Consider the following 27,888-nt stretch of genomic DNA (forward strand, 5'->3'; position numbering starts at 1 on the left):
CTGGACAGCACGCCAAGAGCCAGGTTAGGTTTAAGGATGAGGTTGAGAGGTGGGGTCTGAAGAGAACTGCTTCACTCTTCAAGTGGATGAGATTGTACGTACAGGCATCAGATACAAGTGGCTTTTTAATATCCAACTCTTCTCCGTCTAAGAGATATCTATTTGTATATATGTACATACACATATAAAAGGAATGGGCTGGCCAGGATGGAAGCCCCCTGGTAGCCCTAAATTGCCCTACAGCTAGCCAGCAGGAGGCTCAGTCCCAAGGTCCCTTTTCTCTTCCTCCAGTTCCATTCCTGGGAACTGTTCTCCAGTGCCCTCAAACCAAGAAGGGGTAGAGACAGTATTCTGTTCTGAGCTGAAGCTGAGACTTTCCATGGTCAGAAAAGCCCAGTATCTTTGACTAGCACTGCAGTCTTGAGCAGCTCCTGTTCCCTGAAGGCCCAAGGTCAGAAAGGAGGCTTTCAGGCTAGCCCAGGACACTGTCATTGAATGCCAGGCAGACTACAGCCTTCTGGTGTCCACCATACTCTCTCTTGATCTCTCCTGTATCCACACACCACAGCCGTGCTAAGTTGTCAGAAGAAGCTGCAGATAAGAGGAAAAGAAGGCCCATTACTGTGGGGCTCAGGCCAAGAGAAGGGAACTCAAATACTTGCTGCTACTTCCCTCCCCTCCTTGCCTGTCCTTAGGGCCATGGTGCCTCTACCAGAATCTGCCGTTAAAGGCATTAGTACAGCCTGACTCTGAACCCCACACTGCCCCCTCAGAGGCTGGCATGATAGTGCAGACCCCAGGCCAGTATTAGGATTTTGAAGCTCTAGCTTTCTGGGGACACCAGAACTTGCCTCAGGGTGCCTCCAGGACAGAGACCTATGGCTGGCTCAGAAAGCTGGGTTTTCTGCTGTCTGGTTTCTAAGTCCGGAGGGAATGGGACCGAGGCCCCAGCAAGTGCCCTGTGACATAGCTCACCTGTTACAATGTACTGAGAGTCTCCAGAAAAGGCACAGTCCCACATCCAGCCTCTCGAAGTCTCACCAGGATTGTTGCTCCTGATGCTCAGCTCAGTCATCAAAGAGAAATTTGAGGTCCTCCAGATTTTGCATGTTTGGTCTGCTGAGCAGGTGGCCAAGAGCCTATGGGAAAGTGAGAGCTCCTAAGTGCTCTCCAGTGGACTCATCCAAAACCACCAGGCCTTCCCTATGGCTGACCCTGGCTCACACCTCACAGGACTCATCCCAATCAACTGTCTTTACTAGACTGAGCATAGCAGTGGTGTCAACAGAAATGAAGTCACTACACCCTACATAAGGATCCCTCCGGGTCTGACTTAGAAAATGACATACTAACATTACCTATGTTCTACTGTACATTTTGTTAAATATTTCTATGGTTTGGCACTTGGGAGTATGGGACCCTCAGAATGTTTGTCTGACATGCTGTCTTAAATGATAAAGAGGGTATGAAGTACTGGGTGAAGGGGGAAATCTCATGAAGAAGACCAGTGGCCAACCTTGTGACAAGATGAGCTCAGCCTGGAAGCACCACACTTCTGTGCAGACAGGGCTACCCACATGCTGCATAAATATATGCTCCTCTAAAGAAATGACAGCTATTTCTATAAAGTGTTGTCTGGTTTCAAAGTGCTTTTTCCATTGCTTTGCGAGATAGAGAGTGTAGGAACTAAAGCCACATTTTACAGATTACATAACAGTGGCCTAGAGAATTTAAATGGCTTACTCAAGGCTAATGGGAAGCCAGGTCAGGCCACGGGGCTGAGAGCCTGCCTATACCTATGCTCTATCTTTTCTTCCCTAGAGATAGCTCTCCCAGGTGGTTTACTGGGAGAGGAAAGGGTGAACATTATTGGAATTTCTGAGCCCAATGCTCAGTTACTTTAGAAAATCTCTGAGAGATGATCATCTAGCTTCTGCTTGAATATTACAGTGATAAGGAACTCACTATATCTCAATGTAGCCACAGGCGTTTCTTCCTTATGATGAGCTCAAATGTATCTCCCTCAAACTTCCATGTATCAGTCCTTATCCTCATTCTCGGAACCAACCTTCCTCACAACAGCCCTTCAGATAATTGAAGATAGCAATTATACATCCTCTTAATCTTTTTCTTCTTTAGGCTACACATTTCCAGTTCCTAAGGCATGATTCTGCCTTCCTCCTGGTTACTCTCCTCCAGACACATTCCAGTTTATCCATGGCCTTCTTAAAATATGGCATCCTACCCTGAAAACCACCCTCCCTCCTCCCATGGTCTTGTCAGGGCACAGTGAGGCAGGACTATGCCCTTCCTCACGGAGGACATTCCATTTCTATCACTGGGGCCTCATATCACAGTAACTTTCCTTTGGCTGCCACGTCACACTACTGATTCATGCTGAGCTTACAGTAACTATGAACAAGCTGACCACATCTTCCCATCCTATGTTTGTGCAGCTGATTTTCTGAACCTAATTAAGCCCAAGACCCCTTTTCTCCTCCTTACTTCTCAACCATCTTTGATTCTGCCCATCATGACCTTCTGACATCCCACATGGTAGTCAACCCTCCCTGCATTATGCCTCATGTGGATTTGATGGGCATGCAATCTATACCTTCATCCAAGACTGCACCAAGAATAAGAGTGACCCAAGACAGACATCCCAGCAGGTTGACACCATTCAGAGCGTTACAGGATTTGGAGCTAGAAAGGGATTAGCTTAAATGGATGAAATTCCAGAGAGCCCAGAATGATGGGCCAGGTTGGAATATCTTTAGTAAATGCTACTGACACATGTGTCATAAAAATATGAGTCAAGCTGTGAGGTGTTTGTGGAGCGTTTCAGATTGAAGCTGTCTCTGGAGTCTCAAGGAAGTGCAGTCACTTGCCCAAGGTCACACAGCTAATCGGTACCTAAGCCAGGAGCGTAACCCAATTCTCCTGGCTGCAGTTTTGGTGTTCCTTCATCTGTACCATATGGTTCTGCCACAGGATGCCTTCACAGCCTGCTCCAGGTGGAAGCTGTCTCTCCCTGCTACTAGGTACCAGGGTGCTCACTGTGGTGCTTGGCATAGCCTGCTTTCTACTGTCCTTATTAACATGTATGTCTTACTTGAGCTCTAGTGAATACAGAAGGTGCTTAGTGAGATAAACTAGTCCTTGGCCTCAGTGGACAGTGATGCCACCTCACTGCAGTACCCTGTGAGTTATACTTCTGCATCCAATCCGCCAGGATACTGTGAAAGAATGCCAGAGACCCTGTGTCTACTGGGCCTTAGCCTGATTCCCTTGACACTCACGTGGAGTCTGGGCTGAAGCGACACTGCAGGGCGTATCTTGTATGAGCTGGGATTTTGGTTTTAGGAATCAGCTGAGTGACTTCTTCCCCAATGCCTCCAGTCAAGTTCCAAACATAACAATTTCCCTACAAAGTCAAACAGAGAGAGGTCGAGGGGAAATTCTGAAGTAACTTTTCCCCCTAGGCTTGAAGATCTTAAGTCCTCTGAGGCCTGTTTCAAATCAGCCATCCCAGTATGGGGCTGAACATCAACAGGTGGATAGGAGGAAAGGCAAAGGCTCATAATGACTCAGCCCAAAGCTTTGTGGAAGCCCTGAGCACCTGAAGCCAAGCTAGTTACCTGCAAAAGGTGTGCCCACAAGGAGGGCATGAACCTCTTCAAGCCAGGACAGGGGTGGCCAGATGGGGAGGCCCAGGATGGGAGGCTGGCTTGGACTAGGAAGGATGGGGAGCCATTCTGAGCTGGGCAGGCTTTGGCCAGTCTAAGAGCATGCAAATTCATTGGCAGAGGCCTTCAGTGGTAAGTTTCTCTAAGGAGGCCACAAACTGAGGGGTGGACTCTGGAGTTATTGGCAGGGAAGGGACGGCAGGGCTCTGGAGATTAGTTTTCTTGCTGAAGGAGCTTGGGGTCTTTTCCCCTGCAAAGCTTACCACAGGCATGGGCCCACAGAGAAGTTTGGTAACTAGGCAAACAGGAGGCAGGGCAGAGGGGAGTCCCTAGGTGGGGAAACAGTCAAATGGTTCTTACTGTACTGTTGACAGCTGCCATGTAACTGGCATCAGGGTCAATGTGCACTGAATTCACAGAGACCTCAGGCTCAGGAATCAGCTGCTCATTGTGGTCAGTTTTCAGGTCCCAGATGTGGATAGCGCCGCTCTGGTCACCCACAATCAGCTCAGCCTGCATGGATGGAAGGATCAGTCTCTGATGCCCCGCAAATGACCTGAGGGTAGACCTCTGACCTTCCATGGCCAGACCCCAGTGGAAGGGTACTTCTGACTTCTAAAGGACTAAATCAATGGATTGGACTTTATTGCCCTGCACAGGGGTTGGCTTGAGTTTCAGCCTGATTTTTGGTGCCACTTGAATTGTTTGGTGCAAAGCTTTCTGACAACAGCACGTTGCTGTGGCTCACTCTAGAGGCTTGGTGCTCATGGACCTTACTCTGTGTCTCCCCTTTTACTCTCTGTCACTTACTGATGTCCTCAAAAGGAAAATGTGAACCAAGAGTTGGAAGTCATTAAAAGGGAACAGCAGTAGATCTGCTCAACACAAGACTCTCACACCCCCTCGGTCCCAGTCACTCCTGTTCAGCCACACTGTTGATAGTCTGACCCTAAGAAGCAGGCACAGAAGAATGAATACCTACCCATCTGCCTCCTCAGAAAAGTTCCTGTCACCTCCTTCTGCCTAGAAAAGACCCAGACTCACATATACCCACAAAGCCCATTTCTAAGGGGCAACACCTCCAGAGATCAGCCCATTGTAGGCAGACGTACCAGGCCCACTTGTGGTGGTGCCTGCTTGGAGTATGGGTGGGAAGCAGGCAGACGGGAAGACAGGTTACCTGGTTGGGGTGCAGACACACACAGTTAATGGGTGCATTCACTTGGAAAATTCGCTGGCACTGGAGATTCCGTGACCTGGCATTAAGTATAAACTCACATTGGTGCCTGGGACAACGCCAATGCACCAGCTTACCTTGGAGCTGAGAGTTACTCCGCTTAACCTGAGTTGCCAGAATACTCAGGACCCTGGGAGTGAACAGTAGCCCCAGAAAGCCTGTCATTGGCAAATTGGATTCTAGAAATATGGCAGCCCCCCAGCTAAGCTGCAGCTCCAGGTCTGACACTCTTGGGATCTAAGCAGGTGGGCCATCAACAATACTATTTGAGACACAGGAAATCTGGATAGTATGCCCCTCTGATTCTTGGGACAAGGGCTGAGCTGGGCTCACCTCTCATCCCTGATTTTCCCAGAGTGGCCTCAATCATTCTCATCTCTTATTCCTCATATTACACCAGGACTTCTCTGGTCCCCCATCACCCCCTGGTCCCTGGGCTGGCACCTAAGGTCCCAGATCCTGGCCATGCTGTCCTCTCCTCCTGTGTACATCCAGCGGCCATCCTCATGGAAGCCCACAGAGGTGATGTTCTTGCTCACTCCGTCGTAGTTGATGACAGGGTTGGGGTTATTGGAATTGAGATCATACATCCGGATGTGCTGGTAACCTGAGGGATGAGTCCAGTCTTACCACTCTCTCACCCTGGCCTCCCCCAAGACTAGTGATAAGGATGCACTGTGAGACAGACTTCCCTTAAGGAGTCATGGGTAGGCAAGAGAGAAAGCCAGGCTGATGGTAACGAATCTCGAAAGACAAATGACTGACAGTCTGATGTGCCTAGGGTGGGACAGAAGGCATACATAACACATCTTTCCTTAGACCCTAGCCCAGAATGGAGAGAAAAGAACAAGAGCATCCTCTAAAAGCTTTGGGGCATTCTGCAAGGTCCCCAGTTCCCTCCTCTGTTCCAGAGCAGCCACACCTCTCCATCTTTACCATATTAAGAGGAAGCAGCATGAAAAATCGTAGCAAGGATAGGACTTGGGAGGTGGCAGAGCTTCCTGTATGAAGTTCTTGGCACTAGTGTCTCCCCTCTTGCCCATTTCAGTAGTGGAGCCAGTGGCAAGTCTTTGACACGCCCAGCTCTTTGACCGTTGGGAGGGGCTGCTCCATGTTTTAACCCATCCCCCACCCCTACTGTGCCAATATTATGACTTTATTAGGGCTGGCAGGGTCTGTCACTTTGGGGCCCTGGCTGAGAGGGCACTGGTCTGGCTTGGTGCCAAAGATTTATAATTGGTGCTAATTCAGGCTGCTCCCTCGCCCCATCCAGTCCAGTAGGGGTACCTGCAGCGGCAATCATGCTTCTGTCTGGGGTGATCTCCAGGGCATTCACTTGCTAGGTGATTAGGTTAAGGTGACCGAGGATAGAGCTAGGAGCAGAACGAAAGATGCTATCATAACATTTCTCTGCTAACAGAAAACCAGATTGTGACAAGACAAATAGCTGGAAGCCCTCGCCTCGGGCAGAAGCCTCAGACCTGGGACAGGTGGGAAGGCAGAGCATGAAGAGGCACAAGCATGTAGAAAACATGGCTCTCCGGGCCCTAAGCAGCAAGGCCAAACTGCTTAGCCTGGCATTCGAGGCCTCCTTAATCTAACTTTGCCTCACTTCTCCAACTACTCTCCCTCCTCCTGCTCCCCTCCCGCCCTTCCATCTTTTACCCATGCTATTCTCACCTTCCTCCCTCCTCAGTTTCTTCAAATCTTTCAAGTCCCAATTCCAATCCCATTTCCTACAGGAACCCTTCCTAGTCCAATTACTACAGTCCTCACCCATCTCTCAAGAGGCAATGTACAGGAACAGAAAGGGTGCTGGATACCTAGCACAGGACCTGGCACACAGTAGTTGCTCAACAAATGTTTACTGATTGAGACTAACTCAATTCTAGTATTGCCTCTGCCATTAACTTGATGAATCTCCTTGGACAAATTACTTGCCTTGGTTTCCATCTCTGTAAAATGAGAAGGCTGGACTGCATGACTCCCTAAGAGCCCCACACAAAGTAAGACTTAAAGGGTCAGAGATACAGAACTAGAAGGCGCCTCACATGTCCCTGAGTACAACTGCCTCATTTTATAAATGAGGAAAATGTGGCACTGAGAGGTTAAGTGACTTGCCTAGACTCGGCTCGTAAACGTCTAAGGCAGTCTTCAATCTCATGTCTTCCTGACCCCGAGTCAACACGGAGCTGCCTCAATCACACACCGTCTTATAGTGAGCACTCCCTGAGGCAGGAATGGCGTCTGGCCCTCCTTTTACTCCTACTAGCTGATCTGGCTCCAGAGCTCAAGCTCGGGGGTAACAATGGCCCCTATTCCACAGGGGAACAGGCCTGAGTCCCCAGACCTGGAAGGGCGCCCCACTCCAAAGGATACTGAATCTTGGTGCTGCACCGTGCGGGTACATATTCCACTGTGTGCCTGCCAGAAGCGTACAGTGTGGTCATAGCCGGCTGTGGCGAGGATGACAGGGTCACTGCCCACAGTGCCCTGGGAGGTGTTCATGATTAAACCCTTTAAAAGAGAGGCTTGTGGAAGGTGGCAACCCACAGGCAAGGGCACTGGAGCTGAGGTGAGATGGCTCACTCTGGAGATTCCTAAACGAGCCTGAAGGTGAGCTACTTAACCAGCTGGAGCCTTGGCTTCATCTGTAAAATGGACATAAGAATGATCAATCACAGGGAAACTGTGAGGACAGTACTTCGTAGATGCTGAAGTACTCCATCAGTGCGACCATTGCTATTAATATCTACTGACCTTCTCTTGTTACAAGTGATCTCTTGCGTTCATAACCGTGGCTATTCACTTCAATTCATCCTTCACATCTGATCAGTGAAAAAACCCCATCAATTTCACCTCTGTGATACCTCTGTGTCCCTCTCCATCATCACTAGGACAGGCCTCCTTTAGCGCCCACCTACAACAGTGCAATAGGCCTTTTGCATCTCCATTCTCTCCCCTCTCCAATCCATGTGAAAATGCCAGAATGAGCCTTCTCACACAAAAATTACGTCACTTGTCATGTCAAAAACATCCAGTGGTTCCTCACTGCCTACCAAAGTTTGCAATTTTTATTGTTTCTCTTCTGAACTAAACACATATAAAAGAAGATGATCATTTCCTTATGTGTGTGTGTGTATATATATACGTAGTAGAGCACACATGTCGCGTACCTACACTACGGTACACAGTAGAAGAGGAGACTGTGGCTCTCTATTATGCAGTTTGCTTTTCTTTTAAAGTACATGATAAATCCCACACAGAACTTTCAAAGCTGTGCTGCTTATTTATAATTCCCTCTATCTTCCCTTGTCCTCTTCTGTGCATTTTTTTTTCAGTATCCATAAAAGTCTGTATCATTATTGGTAGGAGGTGTCAACAGGCAACCAAATATACTTAAGTGACGTATTGGTGACTGCACTACTGCAGCCCTGATAACTAGAGAGATCATCAATTTAATCAGAAAGTAGCAAGTAACCGTCTAAATATTTAAAATATAGCTCTTATTTGGATCATTTCTTATTTAAATCAGCCATCTTGAGAAAAAAAAAGCCTGCTGGCAACACTGCAAATATAGTTCATGGTCAAATCTTCTGCTACGCCCTCTCCACAGGTTTTTTTCAGTTGCACTAAGGCTCTGATTCTAAGGTGAGCCCCAGTTTTTGGCCTTCGGCATTAAATGGTCCTTCTTCTTAACCAGGGCAAACGGTGTGAGCTGCACACAAGGCCTCAGGGCATGTCTGAGTAAGTGAAACTAGAACCGGTGACTTGTGCAGAAATAGAAGCAGGGGGATCCATCTGATGTTAGCGGCAATGCCAAAGGGAGTACAAGAGGGACATAATGTCCAAGCTGGGTTCACGGAAGTATTAAGATCACCACATGCCCTTTGACGAATTTTGTTGTTGTTTTAGCCATGTCCAACTCTTTGTGACCTTATCTGGAGTATTCCTGGCAAAGATACTGGAGTATTTTGCTATTTCTTTCTCCAGCTCATTTTACAGATGAGGAAACTGAGACAAACAGGGTTAAGTGACTTGCCCAGGGTCACACAGCTAGTAAGTATCTGAGACTGGATTAGCACTCAGAAAGACATCTTCCTGACTTCAGGTCCAGCACTTTATCCACTGTGCCACCTAGCTGCCCACTTCTGATGAAAAGAACCTCCACATTCCATTCCATCATCGACACTGGTGTGCAGCTGGACGGATCTAGCCCTGTAATCCTCTGAGAAGTTATTCCTAAATCAACTTTGATTTGCCACTTTTAAAGGTCATCTGGTGACCAGCAAGCCTGCTTAAATAATAAAAAACAGCTGACCTGGGATTTGTTGGTCTAGCCAAACCAAAGTTAGTGTTGTAGCCAAGGTTTATACGTTGCTGTTTGAAAGCAAACTCTCTTTAACTGCTTTTATTTCTTTCCTGAATTTAATGAGAAAGTAGTGTCAGATGTCAAACTCAAACCCTGGTAAATCTGATCTGCTATGGAGATTTCACTTCTAAGCATTTATCAATACACCATTTTCCTGTGAAAATCAGACCAGATTCACATCATTTCTATTTGCTTTACAAAGTCCCCTTAAGTTTATAGTGTTTCTATTAGATGAACCAGATAATAAGAATTCCATTCCATTGAAAGACTTTATTTTCACATCCAGTTTCACCAATCCCAAACTAAATCCTTTGTTGAAAATATTTCTGGCAGTCTTGACAAGTTCAGCATTTAATGGAACTGCCGAGGACAACATGGAAAAGCCCCAGGAGGGGGGGATCTGGTGGTTGTGTAAGTCACTTGACAAAGGGGGGCCTCTTTCTTCTGTGCTTTTTTTAAAAAAAGAGTTTTAATGACTCTCTTTTTTGGCAACCCCATTCCTAACCTTCCTCTTACAGGAAGCACCCCCTCCTCAATTTAGAGGGAAAAAAAGAAACAAAACTCCGGTTAACAAATATGCATAGCTAAACAAAACAAAGTCCTACACTGGCCATGTTCAAAAATATGTCTCATTCCGTATTTTGAGAACATCAGTTCTCTATGAGGAAGTGAACAACATATTTCAGCACTGGTAACCTGGAACTGTTTTCCCTGATAAGCCGTAAGTCTTTCAAAGTTATTTTCTTCATAATATTATTATTGTATAACTTGTTCTCTTGGTTCTGCTTGCTTTCACTCTACATCAGTTCACATAAGTCTTCCCAGGTTTCTCTGGCGTCATCTCTTCTGTCATTTCTTATGACATAATATTCAATTACACTCATGCATCATAATTTGTACAGAAATTCCCCAAATGATGAGCATCCCCTTATTTTCCTATTCTATGCCACCAAAAAAAAAGAGCTGCTACAAATATTTTTGTACATATGGGCCTCTTTCTTTGATTTCTTTGGGATACAGGCCTAGGAGTGTTATCACTATGTCAGTGGTTTAGTGACAGTTTAGCACAGTTTAGTGACTTTTGGGGCACAGTTCCAAATTGCTTTCCAGAACAGCTAGATCAATTCACAGCTCTACCAACAGTGCATTAATGTGCCTGTTTTCCCACAGCTCCTCTAAGAACTGCCATTTTCTTTTACATCTTTGCCAATTTTTTTTAATTTAAATTTATTTATTTAAGTTTTCAATATTCATTTCCACAAAATTTTGAGTTCCAAATTATCTCCCCATTTCTCCCCTCTTGCCACCCCAAAATGCCAAGCATTCTAATTGCCCCTATCACCAATCTGTACTCCCTTCTAACACCCCTCCTTTCCGTTATCCCCATCTTCTCTTTTGTCCTGTAGGGCAAGATAACTTTCTATACCCTGTTACCTGTATTTCTCATTTCCTAGCTGTATGCAAGAACAATACTCAACAGTTATTCCTAAAACTTTGAGTTCCAACTTCTCTTCATCCCTCCCTCCCCACCCATCCCCATTGGGAAGGCAAGCAATTCAATATAGGCCATATCTGAGTACTTTTGCAAATGACTTCAATAATAGTCGTGTGGTGTAAGACTAACTATATTTCCCTCCATCCTATCCTGACCCCCATTGCTTCTATTCTCTCTTTGGATCCTGTCCCTCCCCAAGAGTGTTGACCTCAAATTGCTCCCTCTTCCCACTGCTCTCCCTTCCATCATCCCCCCCACCCTGCTTATTTCCTTCTCCCCCATTTTCCTATATTGTAAGATAGGTTTTCATACCAAAATGAATGTGCATTTTACTCCTTCCCTTAGTGAAATGTGATGAGAGTAAACTTCATGTTTTTCTCTCACCTCCCCTCTTTTTCCCTCCACTAAAAAGTTTTTTGCTTACCTCTTTTATGAGAGATAATTTGCCCCATTCCATTTCTCCCTTTCTCCTCCCAAAATATTTCTCTCTCATCCCTTAATTTCATTTTTTTAAGATATGATCCCATCCTATTCAATTCACTCTGTGCTGTGTGTGTGTGCATGTGTGTGTGTGTGTGTGTGTGTGTCTAATCCCACCAACTACCCAGATACTGAAAAGTTTCAAGAGTTACAAATATTATCTTTCCATGTAGGAATGTAAACAGTTCAAGTTTAGTAAAGTCCCTTATGACTTCTCTTTACTGTTTACCTTTTCATGCTTCTCTTCATTCTTGTGTTTGAAAGTCAAATTTTCTTTTCAGCTCTGGTCTTTTCATCAAGAATGCTTGAAAGTCCTCTATTTCATTGAAAGACCAATTTTTCCCCTGAAGTATTATACTCAGTTTTGCTGGGTAGGTGATTCTTGGTTTTAGTCCTAGTTCCTTTGACTTCTGGAATATCCTATTCCACGCCCTTCGATCCCTTAATGTGGAAGCTGCTAGATCTTGTGTTATCCTGATTGTATTTCCACAGTACTTGAATTGTTTCTTTCTAGCTGCTTGCAATATTTTCTCCTTGACCAGGGAACTCTGGAATTTGGCCACAATGTTTCTAGGAGTTTCTCTTTTTGGATGGATCTCTTTCAGGCGGTGATGGGTGGATTCCTTGAATACTTATTTTGTCCTCTGGTTCTCAGGGCAGTTTTCCTTGATAATTTCATGAAAGATGATGTCTAGGCTCTTTTTTTGATGATGGCTTTCAGGTAGTCCCATAATTTCTAAATTGTCTCTCCTGGATCTATTTTCCAGATCAGTTGTTTTTCCAATGAGATATTTCACATTATCTTCCATTTTTTCATTCTTTTGGTTTTGTTTTGTGATTTCTTGGTTTCTCATAAAGTTATTAGCCTCCATCCGTTCCACTCTAGTTTTTAAAGAACTATTTTCTTCAGTGAGATTTTGAACCTCGTTTTCCATTTGGTTAATTCTGTTTTTTAAAGCATTCTTCTCCTCATTGGCTTTTTGAACCTCTTTTGCCAATTGAGTTAGCCTATTTTTAAAGGTGTTATTTTCTTCAGCATTTTTTGGGTCTCCTTTAGCAAGGTGTTGACCTGCTTTTCATGCTTTACTTGCATCTCTCTCGTTTCTCTTCCCAATTTTTCCTCCACCTCTCTTACTTGATTTTCAAAATCCTTTTTGAGCCCTTCCATGGCCTGAGATGACTGAATATTTATTTTGGATGTTTGGGATACAGAAGCCTTGACTTTTATGTCTTTCCCTGATGGTAAGCATTGTTCTTCCTCATCCAAAAGGATGGGAGGAGATATCTGTTCACCAAGAAAGTAACCTTCTACAGTCTTATTTTTTTCCATTTTTTGGGCATTTTCCCAACTAGTTACTTGACTTCTGGGTCCTTGGTCAAGAGTAGAGTACACTCTGGGAATCTGTAAGATCTCAGTTCCTCCAAGGTGGCACGATCAAGCGTGTACTGGGGTCTGGGAGCAGGTAGAGATTTTTGTGCTCAGAATCTTAGCAGAGTTTCCTCTCCACAGCCACCTGGCCTCTAGCTCCACCAAGCCAGAACTGGGGGCTGAGATTCAGATAAGCTGCATGGGCAGGGCCACCATTCAGTGTGAGATAAGGATCAGCTCCCTCATGGCCTCTACACAGGGCTGAGGTAAGAATGGGCTGCTCAGTGCCCCCCAGGGTTTTTACAATCCAACAATGGATGCGGGCTGCTGTGGGAAGTGCTGCCGCCTGCTTGGCTGCTGCCTAAGGCCGGAGCTGTGGGAAGGCCCTTCTCCCTTTCCAGCCAACTGAAAAAACCCTGTCACTGACCTTTGGAGCCTATGGGTTGAGGGATCTGCGAACTTGCTGCTACTGTGACTGGAGATTCCACCCCCTAGGGCTATTCGCAAGTGCACTGCATGGCCAAGGCTGGGCTGGCCTCTGCATCTGGTGCAACTGACCTTTCCCGTGGGTCTTTCAGGTCACCTTGGACTGGAAATCTCCTCTGCTCTGTTGTTCTCCACTTCTGCTGCTCCAAAATTTGTTGAGAGTCTCTCTCTACAGGTATTTTATGGGTTGTGTGGGGAGAGCCAGCATATGTGTGTCTTTCTACTCCACCATCTTGGCTCCCACCAATTTTTTTATACACTTGTTGATAGCTTAGATTTCTTCTTCTGAAAACTACCCAGTCATATATGACAATTTATCTACAAGGGGAAGACTCTTGGTCTCATAAATTTGAGTGAGTCCCTTGTATATCTTAAGTATGAGACCTTCCTCCTAAATACAACCCAAAACTTTTTCAGCATTCAAGGCTTTCCACCTGACCCCCTTAGACACATATTACTCCCTTCCAAACACTCTACAATCTAGTCAGAATGAACGTATCTTTACCCCTTGTACACATCCTGAACTCTCTCGCCTTCTTACCTTTGTTCACACTGCTCCCTAGGCTTGGATTGTCCTCCCCTTCTTTCTTCTTATCCATCCTTTAAAGTACAATTCAAATAACATATCCTGTATCTGCCTGAGCAGTAGCAGCCTTCCTTCCCAAACTTCATACTGCATTTTGTTTTCTAATTCTCTAATGCACTGTATCATAGCAACCTTTGTGTCATACTAGACTGGTTTATTTAAATTTTATTACATCTCACACTTTAGTCAAAGTTCATGACATGAAGGGATCTCAAGAAGCCACCTCTCGGCTTCTCCTGTTGCTCCTGTAACAGCTGAGAGGCTCCTCATCTAGTAGCTTCAAGATTCCCTCCCATCATTACATGTGACCGAGGAAGGTACCCAGATGACACATTGTCCCACTCCAAGTAACAATCCCTGGAACTCTTGGCTCCATGCCAGTGACTGGATCTAATTTATCTTTGTCCCCCAGCACCCAAAGCAATGCTTTGTGTGTACGTACTTGATTACTGCCAAGTCAGGACTTCATCTGTGTATATGCTCTTGTACTGAGGCAAAGAACAACCTTCCTTAGTGAGTTGCTGTCAAAAACATTCACCTGAACATATCCAATAAACACTTATTAAATGCCTACTATGTGTAAGTTCTTCTGCTAGGTACTATGGATACACAGACAAAACCAAACCAGTCCCTGCCCTCCTAGTGAGCTTACATTCCATTGGAGTGGGTGTCCATGGGTAGGTGCGTGCATGAGTGTGAGCGTGAGCGTGAGTGTGTGAGTGAGTGAGTGTGTGTGTGTGTGTGTAATTACAACATGTGCACAGATAAGTAAATACTTAGTGATATGAGGGAGAGAGCACCTACACCTGGAGAATGCGAGAAGACTTTGCAGAGGAGATAGTACCTCAGGTGAGCCTTGAAGGAAGATAAGGATTCTGAAAGGCAGGCATGAGCAAAGATTCCATCCAGTCAGTACAAAGATATGGAGAGATGAAGAAACAGCTAGCGGTTCGCTTTGGCTGGGATGGAGAAGGTATGCAGAGAAGTAACACGCAATAAGACTGAAAATGTTGGCTAGCGTCAGGGCATGGAGAGCCTTCACCTCAAGGAGTCTCTTTCTTTTCTCAAGGAAATGGAGAACTCCTGAAGATTGCTGAGCAGGACAGTGCCATGGTCAGGCATGTGCCTCAGGAAAACGACTTTGGCAGCCGTGTGGAAGATGGAGTAGAAAGGTCAGAGGCTAGAACCAGGCAGGCCATTTAGGAGGCTATGACAAGGCCCCAGGCAGGATCGACCAACTGGGTGCACTGAAGTTGACGGATACAAGAGAAGGCCTACAGGTAGAATAAGAAGGGTCACAGGATTACAGCTTTAGAAGGAGAGGGCCTTCACAAGCCATCTTTACCCCTGCCGGTTAAGTGACTTGCCCAAAGCTGGCAACAGTTAAGTAAGCTTCGTAGATGAGATCTGAACATGTATTCCCTGATTCTAGAGCCAGGGTACTCTCCACTGAAAGACAGTGCCTCTTGGCACTTGGCAACGGATTAGATATGCAATGTGAGAAAGAGGAACAAGACTGTAAACTTTGGTACCAGGAGTGGGACAACCCTCTCAAGTAAAAGGGAAGTTGAATCTGTCAAAGCATCCTCAAGACTTATGTAAACACAATTACAAAACACTCTTAAAAACAACTTAAAGAGTTGGAAGGGAAATTCAGTACTGATGGTTGGGCCACATTAGAGTTACACCAAACTATCAAGGGGATACTTTTTAGAGCTAGGCAAAATCGTAACAAAATTAATTTGGAGGAGTAAAAGACCTAGAATATCAAGAAAAATAATGAAAAAGAAGGAAGGATAGCGATTCTGGAGCTCAAATTAGGTCATAAATCATCAAAACCACTTGGAAGTGGTTATGAGATAGAAAATTTTATTGGTGGGGTGGACTAGCTAAGGAAGAATGAGAAACAATCAAAGCCAATAACTTAGTGGTCAATAAATCCACAAATGCAAATTACTTTAGGCTGCTTGGTGATCTAGCAGCCACAGCACTCTTGGAGCCAGGAAGCTCTGAATTTGAATCCTGCCTTGGACACTTACCAGCTATACAGCTGTGTAGAGTAGGTAATTTAAAAGTCATCTTATTTGTAAAATCGGGATAATAACAGCATCTTCCTCAAAGGGTTGTTATGAGGATCAAATGAGATAACTTATGTGAAATACTGTGCAAACTTTACATCACTGTCTCAACGTTAGCTATGATTACTATTACCACTTGGAGAAACAACTCCCGAACTGACAAAAACTGCTACAAAAGCAAAACAAAACAAAACTGGAAGGTAGTTTGGCAGAAATTAGGTTTACATCACAAACCACAATAATGTCCAAATGGATATGTAACTTGAATGTTAAAGATCATGTTATAAAAAATTTTTTAAAGACAAAGATCAAGTACCTTTTATAGCACTAGCTAAGGGAAGAGTTCTTAACTAAATAAGGGTCTGAGAGGATCACAAAAGATAAATTTTTATTATACAACAATTAAAAAGCTTTTGAGCAAACAAGATCAATGCATCTAGGATGAGAAGGGAAGCTACTGATTGGGTAAAAAAAACCTAAAAGCTTTGTATCAAATATTTCTCATTAGGTCTGATAGCTAAACTAACACAAATGTGTTAAGGTCAAGAACTATTTTCTAATAGGTAGGTGGTAAAAGGATATAAACAGTTCTCAAAAGAATTGCAAACTATTAACAATCACATGAAAGATTATTCCAAATTACCAGTAATAAGAAAAATGCAAAGTGAAACAACTCTGAGGTTTAATCTCACTGGCAAAGATGACAAAAGATGAGAAGAGTCAATACTGGAGGGGCTGTGGGAAGCCAGAAATGCTAATGCATTGTTGAATGAGGTATAAACTGGCCTAATCATCCTGGAAAGGAATTTGGAATTATTCTAAAAATTTGAATAAAATGTGCATACCCTTTGAGCCAGAGGGTCCACTGCTGGACACATATCCCAAAGAGGTCAGAGACAGAGGGGAAGGAGCATCAAAATATTTAGAACATCACATTTTGGGGTTGAAAAGAATTGGAAATAAAGTAGACAGGTTGGGGAAAGGCCAAACAAACGGTGACATGAGTGTAATGGAATATTATTGTACCCAAGGAAGTATGGGAAGATTTATATGAAATGACGTAAAGTGAACAAAGCAGAAGCAGAAAAACAACACAGACAGTAACTACAACAAAGCAAAATCACTGCGAAATTATAATAATCAAGCTTGGCCCCCAAGAGGAGAAATGATGAAGAACCTGTTTCCCTTCTTTGCAAAGGCAGCAGCTTATGGGTACAGAACACTCCACATAATGCCAGGCTGCTTCAATGTGCTTGTTAATTTTGCTGAAGTTTTTTTCCTCCTCTTTCTATTCTTTGTTATACAGTATACCTCTCTAGGACAAAGAGAGAGGAGTGAAACATGGGGAAATATAAGTGATGCAAAAACAAAATATACCAATTAATATTTATTTAAAAGAAAATGAATCCAATGAAACTGATCATCAGAATGAGCACATTTGGCCAAGTGAAGAAGGGATGACAAAAAGGACTTCTTTTCCTTCTTTGCACAAGTAGGGCAACATGGGTATGGAACTTGATTCTATGGATAAGTTGGTGAAATGATTTTTTTCCTCCTTTTTTATTTGTTACAAAGGATTGCTTCTTGGGTAGGGTAACGGAAGAAAGTATTCAGAAATAAAGGTCATACAGAAACAAAAGGTAGCAATAGAAATTTTTTTTAAAGAAATAAGGAAATTTAGAAGAGTGCAATTAGGAGAAGGAAGATAATCAATTGTGTTTTGAATGTTGAATCTGAGATGCCAGCAGGACATCCTGATGCAAGTGGATAGCAGGCGGCTGGAACAGAGTTCAAAAGAGGTATCAGAGCAGAATACCTAGACTGGGAATGGAGCTGACGGCTGAATATGTTGAGCAGAAAGAGGAGGACCAAGGACTAAATGATCCCCACACTTAGGAGGTGGGAAACGTACTACAGAAGCTTAAGAAATGTTTGTGACATTGAATGACCTAGAAAAGGAAACGGGTCAGTTTGGTAGGAGTGGAGAGAACCAGGAGGGAACTTTGTTATACAAATCCAGGGAAACACAAGCATTCCTCCGAGCCGTGACCCTCTCTTCTCAAGGAATTCAGTACCTGACTAGATGAGACCATCAACTCTTCTGTGAGGAAAACTAAGGAAGGAGAGAGGAGGGCGTGGGGCTCATGATGTAGGATGAACACTGAGAGAAAGCTGTCAGATTTGATAGTTAAGAGAGCACTCACTGATAAGCCTGGAAATAAGGTTTCATTAAAAGGTTGGTTGTGAAGTCAGAGGCAAAGGGCTGAAAAAGGAGCAGAACTCAGGAAAGAAGTTTCTAGGAGTTTATATTTCAAAGGAGGAGACAGAATGAATGCGAGGGGGGGACAGCGTCCAGTGAAGCTTTTAAGGATGGAAAAAAACAGGCATGTTTGTGAGAAGCACGAGAGGAGCCAACATTTAGGCGAGACCGACAATGAGAGAGAAAGGGTGTAGAAGGGTGGAAGTTCCCAGAAGAAACAAGGAGACTGATGATGAGAGAGAAGTAGAGAAGGGGTAAATTCCCAGAAGACACAAGGAGAGATGGGCACAAACAGAGAACTGGCCCTTACAAAGCTAAGGGCCCCCTCTTTCTAAGAGACTAGAGCACAGGAGAGAACAGGAGGAAACAAGGTAGAGGGGTTTGCTGATGTAACCCAGGGAAGAAGCTCATGCGGTTTCCTATTGCCTCTAGGATCAAATACAAATTCCTCTGTTTGGCACTTAGAAACCTTCACTGGAGGGCTCCAGATTTATTACATAGGACTCATTATCAAGCTCTCTGTTGCTAGATACCCCTCTTTACAGAAGGCAGCCCACTTCTCCCATACGTGACTTTGCATGGGCTATTCCCTCCTGATCTCCACCTCTTTGAACCCCTAGCTTCTTGTAAGCTTGGTCAAGCATCTCCTATGACATGAAGTTTTTCCCAGAGTCCTCTTGTGCCCCTTGTCTCCTCCTAGGAAATTACCTTAGATTACCTCATATATATTTTAAATCCACATATATGTGTACATGGTGCTAGTATGTGATCTCCTTGAGTTCAAGGGCAAAGACCATTTCATTTTGTCTTTGTACCCCTCTCCCCTAATCTGGTGCCCAGGATAAATTATACACTTAATGCTGATTAAGTGATAAGGGAGACTTCAGTGGACAATTTTTTGTGTGTGTAAAACAGGAGCTGGCATCCTCTCCTGAAAAGGACAGGCGAAAGGATAGCTTAAGTAGGAAAGAGAAGTTTGGGACAGTCTCAATGGGGAATGCAATCTTGCGTCCATCAAGAAAGAATAAAAGGACTCCTGCGCAGCAGCTGAAGGTCCAGTGGAGATTAGGTAACATAAATCTGCCACAGACCCAGATGGTGGTTGTACAATTTCCTCTACTGACATTTAGCAGCAAGTTAAACAAAAAGTAACACAGCATGGTGGCATAACCCAAGGCTGAAATCTGGCAAGTCATGAGTGGCAAGAGGGGAAGAGAGTGAGGGATTCAACAGAAAGGACAGTGCACAGTAGAGATTTCAAAGGCAGAAAGTAAGGGAAAGCATCAGTAATGGGCTGAGAGGTAGAGAGGTTCAGAGGTCACAGTGAAGGCAAAGAACAGATTTAGGAGGAAGGAAGCAAAGATAGAGATGATACAATAATAAGAAATTTATCAGAGTAACAATTGATGGGTTAAGGTGAGACTGAGAGAATAACTACTCTGGTGGACATCACGTGAATTGAAGAGGTGGATGAAATACAAGGCCACTGTGATTGATGAGATATAAACATGTTTACTAAAATATTCAGGTATGAATGAAGAGGTTGGAATGGAAAGAAAAGCCATGAGTAGGTTACTGGATTCCTTGAGAAAGGATGAATTAGCTGGAGACCAGTTAAGACATGCAGCAAGAATCTGGACAAAGTGATATCAATGGATTAAGTGAATCTTACAGGAAGAAAGTTTGCCAAGTAATGAGAGTGGAGAGAAGGCCTAGCAGTAATACCAAGGAGCAAAAAGCACCCCTGCATTTCCTTGTGTCCCATTCTGTTAGAATACATGAGAAAAGCATTCAGGAGAGAGAGGATGCCAGAGCTCTAACATCCTCTGAGAGTAACTAGGATCCTATGAGTACAAAATGATGGAAAAAACGTAGGAGGAAAGGTCTGGGGTGAAGGGAACTGTTAGTGATAGCACAGGGGTTCTAGGGAGCATAATACAAATGGAGAGCACAGGATAAGGACAAGGTGAAGGGGACCAAGCCAAGGAAGCGAGTTCTTGCTTTACCAGACAGTGGTTTTGATTCTGGAGTGAGAGAGAAAGATGGAAGTCTACTCGACAAAGGATGGGGGATGCTCCCACTCTCTAGCTTCTCATGATTACAAAGGCCAACATCAGACTCTTCTCAGTCTTCAAACACCAGAGAAGAATAGGGCTGAGAAGGAAAAGGGATCAGGTTAGACATCTGGGTCAGTAAATACCTGGTACTCTAGTTCCCAGGTGAACTCAGACTTGTGCCAGTTCCTTTGCAGTACTCCAAGATAACAGATGATGAATATCCAGAAGATAATCTGCTTGTGAACACCAAACCTGCTTCCTGTCTGACTTGTTGTCTGTGACCCTGGTGGTGAGAGGTCAGGCTTTTGGGTGTATGATGCTTCAGAGGCCTAAGGTAGTGCTGCTTTTCTCAGATGAAGGAGATGGGAGGTTCCCTATGCAAGGATGAATCCAGATCCAAGTGGCCTGCTGTGAAAACTTGGATGGCTCGATGAAAACATGTCGTCCTTTCTGGGAAAGCTGCTTGAAATACCTGTAAGGTTCCTTTCTGCCCTATAAACCCATAATCCAAGACTGACCAATACATCAAAGTATTTAATGAAAGGAAAATGCAAAATCTGGTTGAAAACAGCTGATCCCTTCCAATGGCAGCCATCCACAGACAAGAAGTGACTGAGGAACATTACCAAGTTAGACACAAGTTACCCACAGACATAGCACCCACTGCCTTTGCTTAGTTTGGACCACTTAAAAAACATCCACATAAGGTAGGATGGGAAATGAGGGGAGGTGAGAAATCACAAACCAAATCTGCCACAGGGTGGTCAACTTCACATATATTTAAGTACCTATAATATACAAAGCACTGTGCTGGGTACTAGGGATGAAAAGATACAAGAGAGTCTCTGCTTCTAAGGGGTTTCTATTCTAGAGAATGATTATAAAAGGACACAAAAAGAAGTAAAAGGTAATTTGAGAAGAAGGAAGCACACTCTAACAGCTGGGAGAATGAAGGAAGGCTTCTCAGAGGGCATGGCAACTAAGTGGAATCTTGAAGGATCATGAAAAGCCAGGTGGAGGAAAGAATATATTCCAGGCACTGGAAAATGACCTGTGAAAAGAAAGGGGGATGAGACATGGAGTGCTATGTTGGAATGTTATAGATTAGTCCAGCTTGGCTCCAATGCAGACTATGTGAATGAGTGTAATATATAATAAACCTGCTTGCAGCTGGATGGCATAGGGCTTTAAAGGTCAGGCTGAGAAATTTCTATATTATTCTGAAGTCAAGAGTGAGATATTAAAGATGTGTGAACTCAGAAGAGACAAATGGTCAGATCTATGCCTTAGACAAGGCTACGGAAGAGGACTGGGGAGGGGTGACACTGTAGTTGGGGAGAACAATTAGGAGGCTGATAGAATAATCCAGATAAGAGGTGATGAGTCTAAACTAGGGTGGTGTCCCAGAGATGAATATGAAATATGAAGTGATGTGGAGGTTAATTGACAAGATCTTGGTAACTGGTGGCTGAGAAGAAATCAAGGATGTCTCTAAAGTTATGAACCTAGATGGCTGGAAGGCTGAAGTCTCAAAAAACTGGGAAGATGTGGCATTTAAGCGCTTGATGGTTCAGTGGGCAAAGACGCTTTTCTCAGATGTTGAAGTGAAGCATGATGAAATGGGTTCCCCATAGAAGGATGAATCCAAATCTAAGATGACCTGCTGTGAATGTGTGAATGGCTCAAAACAAACATATCCACCTTACTGAGAAGGCTGTTCAAAATTCCTACAAGGGGCAAGATTCCTAAACGGCATCAGTTTGAACAAGCTGAATTCAAGATGCTAATGGGACATCAAGATGGAGATGGTCAACAGACAACTGTTAATGAGAAGCTAGAGTTAAGAGGAGAGATTAGGGTTAGATTTATAAACCTGGGAATGCTCTGTTTTAAGGTGACAGTTGGATACATGGGAACCGATAAGATCACCAAAACAGAGAATACAGAGGCAGAAAGGAAGAGGTCCCAGCACACAGCACTGAGGTGCTCTGCTTACATAGAGTGGGAGAGGTAGGAATGATCCAGTGAAGAAAATTAAGAAGGTTAAGAGGAGAAAAAGTCAAGAAAAGTGTCATGGAAACAGAGAGGAAAAAATGTCTGAAGAGTGAGTAGCTGACTGTATCAAAAACTGCAGAGCAGTCAAATAAGATGGGGACTCAGAAAATGCCATAGCAATAAATAATTAGGAAACCAACTTGTTCAAGAGTAATTTCACCAGAGGGTGGGTGGGTTCAGAAGCCAGACCACAAATGGTTGATGAGTGAGGAGGGAGGAGAAGAAATGGAGGAAAATCGAAAAAAGGTTTCTTGAGGATGGGGAAGACATAGGCACATGGCCTTGGAGAACCTGGAGACACCCCCCATGCCATGCTTAGGTATCAGAGAACTTCAGATGAGGCTTTACACATGTCCTCATTTGTAAAATTAGAAGTCCTCTATCATGAGGCTTGTACTACCTGTGGCAGTTTCCTCTTGTCTCTAGGATAAAACAGAACCTGGATTTTCAGGCTCTCCACAATACAGCTTTGAGCTACTTTTACATGATCACTCCTTATAGAAGGAGCAACATCCCAATTCTTGTACCCCTATAAGTTAGACTAATTTTTCCATAAAAAGGCATTGAGGCTGAGGGTTCTTGGGCTTGGGAGAGGAGAGGGAACTGCATGTATTCAATGTGTGGAGGCAGCAGTGGGCTGTGAGCACGGATTGATGAGATACCTATGAACTTTTCTGAGTCCGCTGCTCCCAAGTATAAAGGAAACTGAGGAACATTACCAAGTTAGACACAAGTTACCCACTTCAATTCCTTTACTATGGAGTCTGTTCATTCTCAGCTGAGCACTGTAAATACATATTGATGCTGCCAAATGAGTTTATAAAATTCACTGTGGAAGAGAAAAAGAGAAAGAGAAGAAAATAACACAAGACAGGTGGAAAGAGCCAAATAAAACAAAAAAAGAAGAGTGCTGCCAAAGGTTAGGATAGCCAAAATTCCTAGAACAAAGAAGAAATATCTAACGAAGATATGCAGCCTTGCAACTTCTGAAATTAGCCTTTTTAAACATAAACCATTTTCGCTCAGAAACTTTCCTGAGGTCCCTCAGGCAATCCTCATTTGGGGAGACTTTACAGATAACATTATTGATGAAATGCAGAAGTGGCCTGGATTATGGTGGACAGTGACAGCAATGGGCATCTTAGGGAACTTAAAGAATAATTTTCATAATCTATCTTTAGAGAAGGAAAGAGAAATTCCATTTAAAATAACTGTAGACAATATAAAATACTTGGGTATCTATCCTAAACCCAGGAACTTTGAACACAATTACAAAATACTTTTCACACAAATAAAGTCAGATCTGAACAATGGGAAAAATAGTAATTGCTCATAGGTAGGCCAAGCCAACGTAATAAAAATGACAATTCTACCTAAATTAATTTATTTATTCAGTGCCATACCACTCAAACTACAAAAAAATTATTTTACAGAGCTAGAAAAAAATCGTAAAATTAATTTCGAATTAATCTGGAAAAACAAAAATCAAGAGAATTAATGAAAAAAATGTAAAGGAAGGTAGCCTGGCCATATCAGATCTCAAATTGTATTATAAAGCAGTAATCATCAAAACTATCTGGTACTAGTTAAGAAACAGAGTGGTGGAGCAGTGGAACACAGTAGTCACACAAGACTTAGTAGGAAATGACCATAGTAGTCTAGTATTTGATAAACCCAAAGACCCCAGCTTCGGGGACAAGAACTTACTATCTAACAACAACTTTTGGGAAAACTGGAAAGGAATATGGTAGCAACTAGGCATAGACCAACATATACCACGATAAAATCAAAATGAGTACATGATTTAAACATAAAGGATGAGACCATAAGCAAATTAGGAGAGCAAGGAGTAGTTAACCTGTCAGATCTATGGAGAAGGAAAGAATTTATGACCAAAGAAGAGACAGAGAGTATTACTAGATCTAAAATGGACGATTTTGATTATATTAAGAGTTTTGTACAAACAAAACCAATGCAAAACAAAACCAAAATTAGAAGGGAAGCAGAAAGCTGGGAAACAATTTTACACCAAGTAAACTGAAATGGAAAATCTGATAAAGGCCTTATTTCTCAAATATATACAGAACTGAGTCAAATTTATAAGAATACAAGTCATTCCCCAATTGATAAATGGTCAAGGGTGTAAATAGACAGTTTTCAGGCAAAGAAATCAAAGCTATCTATAGTCATAGTCACTATTGTTTAGAGAAATGCAGGTTAAAACAACTCTGAGGTATCGCCTCACACCTATCAGATTGGCTAACGTGACAGAAAAGGAAAATAATAAATGTTGCAGGGGATGTGGGAAAACTGGGACCCTAATACACTGTTGGTAGAGTTGTAAACTGATCCAATCATTCTGGAGAGCAATTTGGAACTACATCCAAAGGGCTATAAAATTGTACATACTTTCTGATCCAGCAATACCACTACTAGATCCATATCCCAAAGAGATTAAAAAAAGGAAAATGAACCAATTGTACAAAAATATTCATAGCAGCTTTTTTTGTGGTGGCAAAGATTTAGAGACTGAGAGGATGCTCATCAACTGGGGAATGGCTGAACAAGCTGTGATATATGATTGTAATGGAATACTACTGTGCTATGGGAAATGGTGAACAGGCTCATTTCAGAAAAACCTGGAAGGACTTACATGAACTGATGCAAAACAAAGTGAGCAGATTAAGGAGAACATTGTACCTAGTAACAGAAATACTGTACTATGATCAAACTGTGAATGACTTAGCTGTTCTCAGCAATACAAAGATCTAAGACAATTCCAAAGGACTCATGCTGAAAAATGCTATCCACCTCCAGAGAAAGAACTGATGGAGTGTGAATGCAGATCAAATCATACTATTTTTCACTTTCTGTATTTATTTCCTTTGGGTCTGTGTTTTCTTTCACAACATAACTACTATGGTAATATGTTTTACATAACTGAACATGTATAATCTATATCAAATTGCTTACTGTCTCAGAGGGGGGAGGTGAAAAAGGGAGTGGAAAAATTTGGAACTCAAAATTGTAAAAATAAAAAATGAATGTTAAAAATTGTCTTTACATGTAATTGGGGAAAAAGAAAATACTATTTTAAAAAAATCTGGTTTTAGTGACCTAAAATTATAGTTGATAAAACCAAAGAAAGGCCTTTAACAAATATATCTCTGTATTTGTATATATGCAGATAAATATATGTATGTGTACATATAAATACATAACCTACAGTATCTTTTCTTCTTGGCATTTCACTGTTCTGTACAAGGTTGACTGATTTTTTTTAGCTGTCAAAGCCTAATAAAATGGTGGGGAAATGCGTCATACTTATGCATGAAAGAGATTTATTTAAATAAGAAATTTTGGTCAAATCATTAAAAAAAAGTATTGAACCAAAGGCTCAGGCTGATGAACTGGTTTCCTCATTGCTTGAGCACAAAACAGCCAGGAGGAACTTCAGTTGTTATCTATATCTGGCTGCTGGAAAATGTATGACATTCATTGTCTTTAGATGAGAGCTTCATTCAGTTGAATCAACTAGAGATGTCTTCCATGCTTAATTTTATTGGATATCCTGCAGCTATGAAAGGACAGGAACAGAAATCTACTATGTGCCAGATACTATGCTAAATACCTTTTACAAATATCATCTCAGTTGAACCTCACAAAAAACCTGGGAGGTAGGTGCTATTACTATCCTCATTTTATAGTTCAGGGAACTGAGAAAACCAAGAAATCAAGTGACTTGCCCAGGGTGATACAGGCAGTTAATATCTGAGGTCATATTTGAACTCAAGACTTCCTGACTCCAGACCCAGCTTTCTACCCACTCTTCCAATTGCTGAATGATCTGAGTGTTCTTTTTCCTTGTCTCCACAACACTTGGCATATAGTTAGGTGCTTAATAAATGTTAAGTGACTGTCCCATTTTGTTTCAATACTGAATCTGAATTACAGTTCTGACCTGGATCTGGCCCAGCCCAGAACATTCCTCCTCACATACACTCTGCTTCATAGACAGCCATGGGATGACAAAACAATTTCCACCATGTGCTCTGTACTCTCTAACTCTATGAAGGCAGAAATAGGTCTTGGATGTTCGCATTGCAGAAAATAGGTACTTAACAGTCTAGCACAGTATTAAGCACCTACTGGGTGCAGCACCTTATGCTAAGTGCTGCCTGTACAGATACCCATTCCGAGGAGAAGGCACTGTGCAAGGGCACTGCAGAAAACGGCCCAGGTCCTGTCTGCGCAGGGCCTGAAATCGACAAGCTTCTGGTCGATTTCAGGGACACCAACAGTAACAAGCGTTTACACGCACAGGTGTCTGCTGAATGCATGAGGCCGCTCCTGAAGCACCTCTTCTGGCTTCTAGGAGCCCAAGTTCCAGAAGGTCGGACCCCCTCTCAAAGGAAAAAGAGGCTGTCCCCTTTTCACCCTCCCCGAGCACAAGGAACAAGGTAGGTGGGACCCCCTGCAGGGCGGTCAGCCCTGCAGCCCGCATTTGCGTGGCAGCCGCAAGGGGGCAGCCACCGCCTGCCAGGCCAGGGAGTGGCGCAGCCGTGCGAAGCGCAGGCGCAAGGCCTGAGAGGAGGGAGGGGCGATGGGGAGGCGAAGGGGGGCAGCCGCCGAGATTAAGCCTCGGCCGCCGCCGCTGCCATGGCGCGCATGCTCAGTTCGACACAGTCAAGTCTGTGAGGCGGGGGTTTTTAGGGTCGGGAGCCACCTTAAGCTCAGTCCCAGCCCGGGTCCGTGCGTGGAGTCGCGCCGGCTGCCTAAAGCTTCCCCTCTCTGCCCCCGACGCCGCGCAATCTGCCTCCCGAGCCCCCTGCCGCAGGGACCCAGGCACCGTACCTCACTCACACAAGGATCCCCTCTCCACCGGGGCTCAGGACGGCTGGGAGAGTCGGAACGAATCGATGGGCAGCGAACCTGAGCATAGCATCATCGATTGGATTCTTTTAGCTCTAGGGCGAAACCATGGGAGAGGAGGGGGAAGGGAAACTGGATGAGACCATAGTTCGGCGTGGTGGGGGGAACTTCTCGTCTCCTTAGGAGCCCCCTGGGGCTGTCCCCTTGCGTCTCATTTGCATATTGAAGTCCTGGTGGCCCAATCTAATGACCTTTTCTCCGTCCTTAGCCTCGTGGGCCTTTCTGCCCCATCGGACAGTGCTGACCACCATACACCTCCCCACCTGAAGGGGACCCCCGCTGTGCGCAGCAGAAATGAGAGCACGTGACCTTGCACAGGCCGTGGGCTCAACCACATCCACTACCAATTGATGTTGTCTCCTCTCCGCCGAGCTTCTCTGAAGCTTCTGCTCCTTCCTAGTGGGTTCTCCGCACCGCATCGGCTCTGGACCCCTTTTCTCCTCCCACTGCAGCTTCTTCGCAGCGCACCCCCACCTTCCAGCCCCCCAGCCTAGGACCTGGCATCGTCCTGTCATGGGGACATTAAATTGGGGCAACCTGTCCCTAGCTCCCTCTTCTCCCCTTCTCTCAGCCCCTCCCCATTTCTCTCCCCCTTTATACCGACTCCGATGAAGGTCAGCCCCTGTCCACGTACCCCTGCTTCTCATCAGATCGCCCCCGCTGTCATCTCCTCTTTCTCTCACATCTTTATTCAGCAGGCGCTTATGAAATGCCCACCAAGCGCTAGGCGAGGTGCAGGTTTACCAGCAGGCTCGTAAGGGTTAAACACGATGTCTTTTTTCTTCTGCTTTTATC

General features: G+C 44.0%; 2 protein-coding genes across 4 annotated transcripts in view; one reads left to right on the forward strand and one right to left on the reverse strand.

The window, feature by feature from the left end:
- Positions 1–107: 107 nt before the first annotated feature.
- On the reverse strand, positions 108–27,836 carry MLST8 (MTOR associated protein, LST8 homolog). Of its 3 annotated transcripts, none has more exons than XM_072599476.1 (9): positions 27,728–27,836; positions 7,303–7,574; positions 6,211–6,262; positions 5,368–5,530; positions 4,867–4,942; positions 4,047–4,199; positions 3,300–3,424; positions 976–1,139; positions 108–591 (listed from the first exon to the last, which is right to left on the reverse strand). In XM_072599476.1, the coding sequence occupies exons 2-9, from the start codon at positions 7,429–7,431 to the stop codon at positions 473–475; spliced, it is 981 nt and encodes a 326-aa protein (XP_072455577.1). In that variant the 5' UTR covers positions 7,432–7,574; positions 27,728–27,836; the 3' UTR covers positions 108–472. The 3 variants fall into 3 exon arrangements, with proteins under 3 accessions (XP_072455577.1, XP_072455576.1, XP_072455580.1); XM_072599475.1 differs by lacking the exon at positions 27,728–27,836 and adding an exon at positions 27,016–27,104; XM_072599479.1 differs by lacking the exons at positions 7,303–7,574; positions 27,728–27,836 and adding an exon at positions 27,016–27,051 and having other exon boundaries at positions 6,211–6,296.
- Positions 26,242–27,888, forward strand: part of LOC140498236 (hexosaminidase D-like) — a 40,268-nt gene continuing 38,621 nt past the window's right edge. Inside the window, exon 1 of the mRNA XM_072599469.1 lies at positions 26,242–26,621. Coding sequence (XP_072455570.1) covers positions 26,326–26,621 — 296 coding nt within the window. The 5' untranslated portion in view covers positions 26,242–26,325. The remainder of the gene's footprint in view (positions 26,622–27,888) is intronic.

The sequence above is a fragment of the Notamacropus eugenii genome, chromosome 1 (assembly GCF_028372415.1).
Source record: "Notamacropus eugenii isolate mMacEug1 chromosome 1, mMacEug1.pri_v2, whole genome shotgun sequence".
NCBI lineage: Eukaryota > Metazoa > Chordata > Mammalia > Diprotodontia > Macropodidae > Notamacropus > Notamacropus eugenii.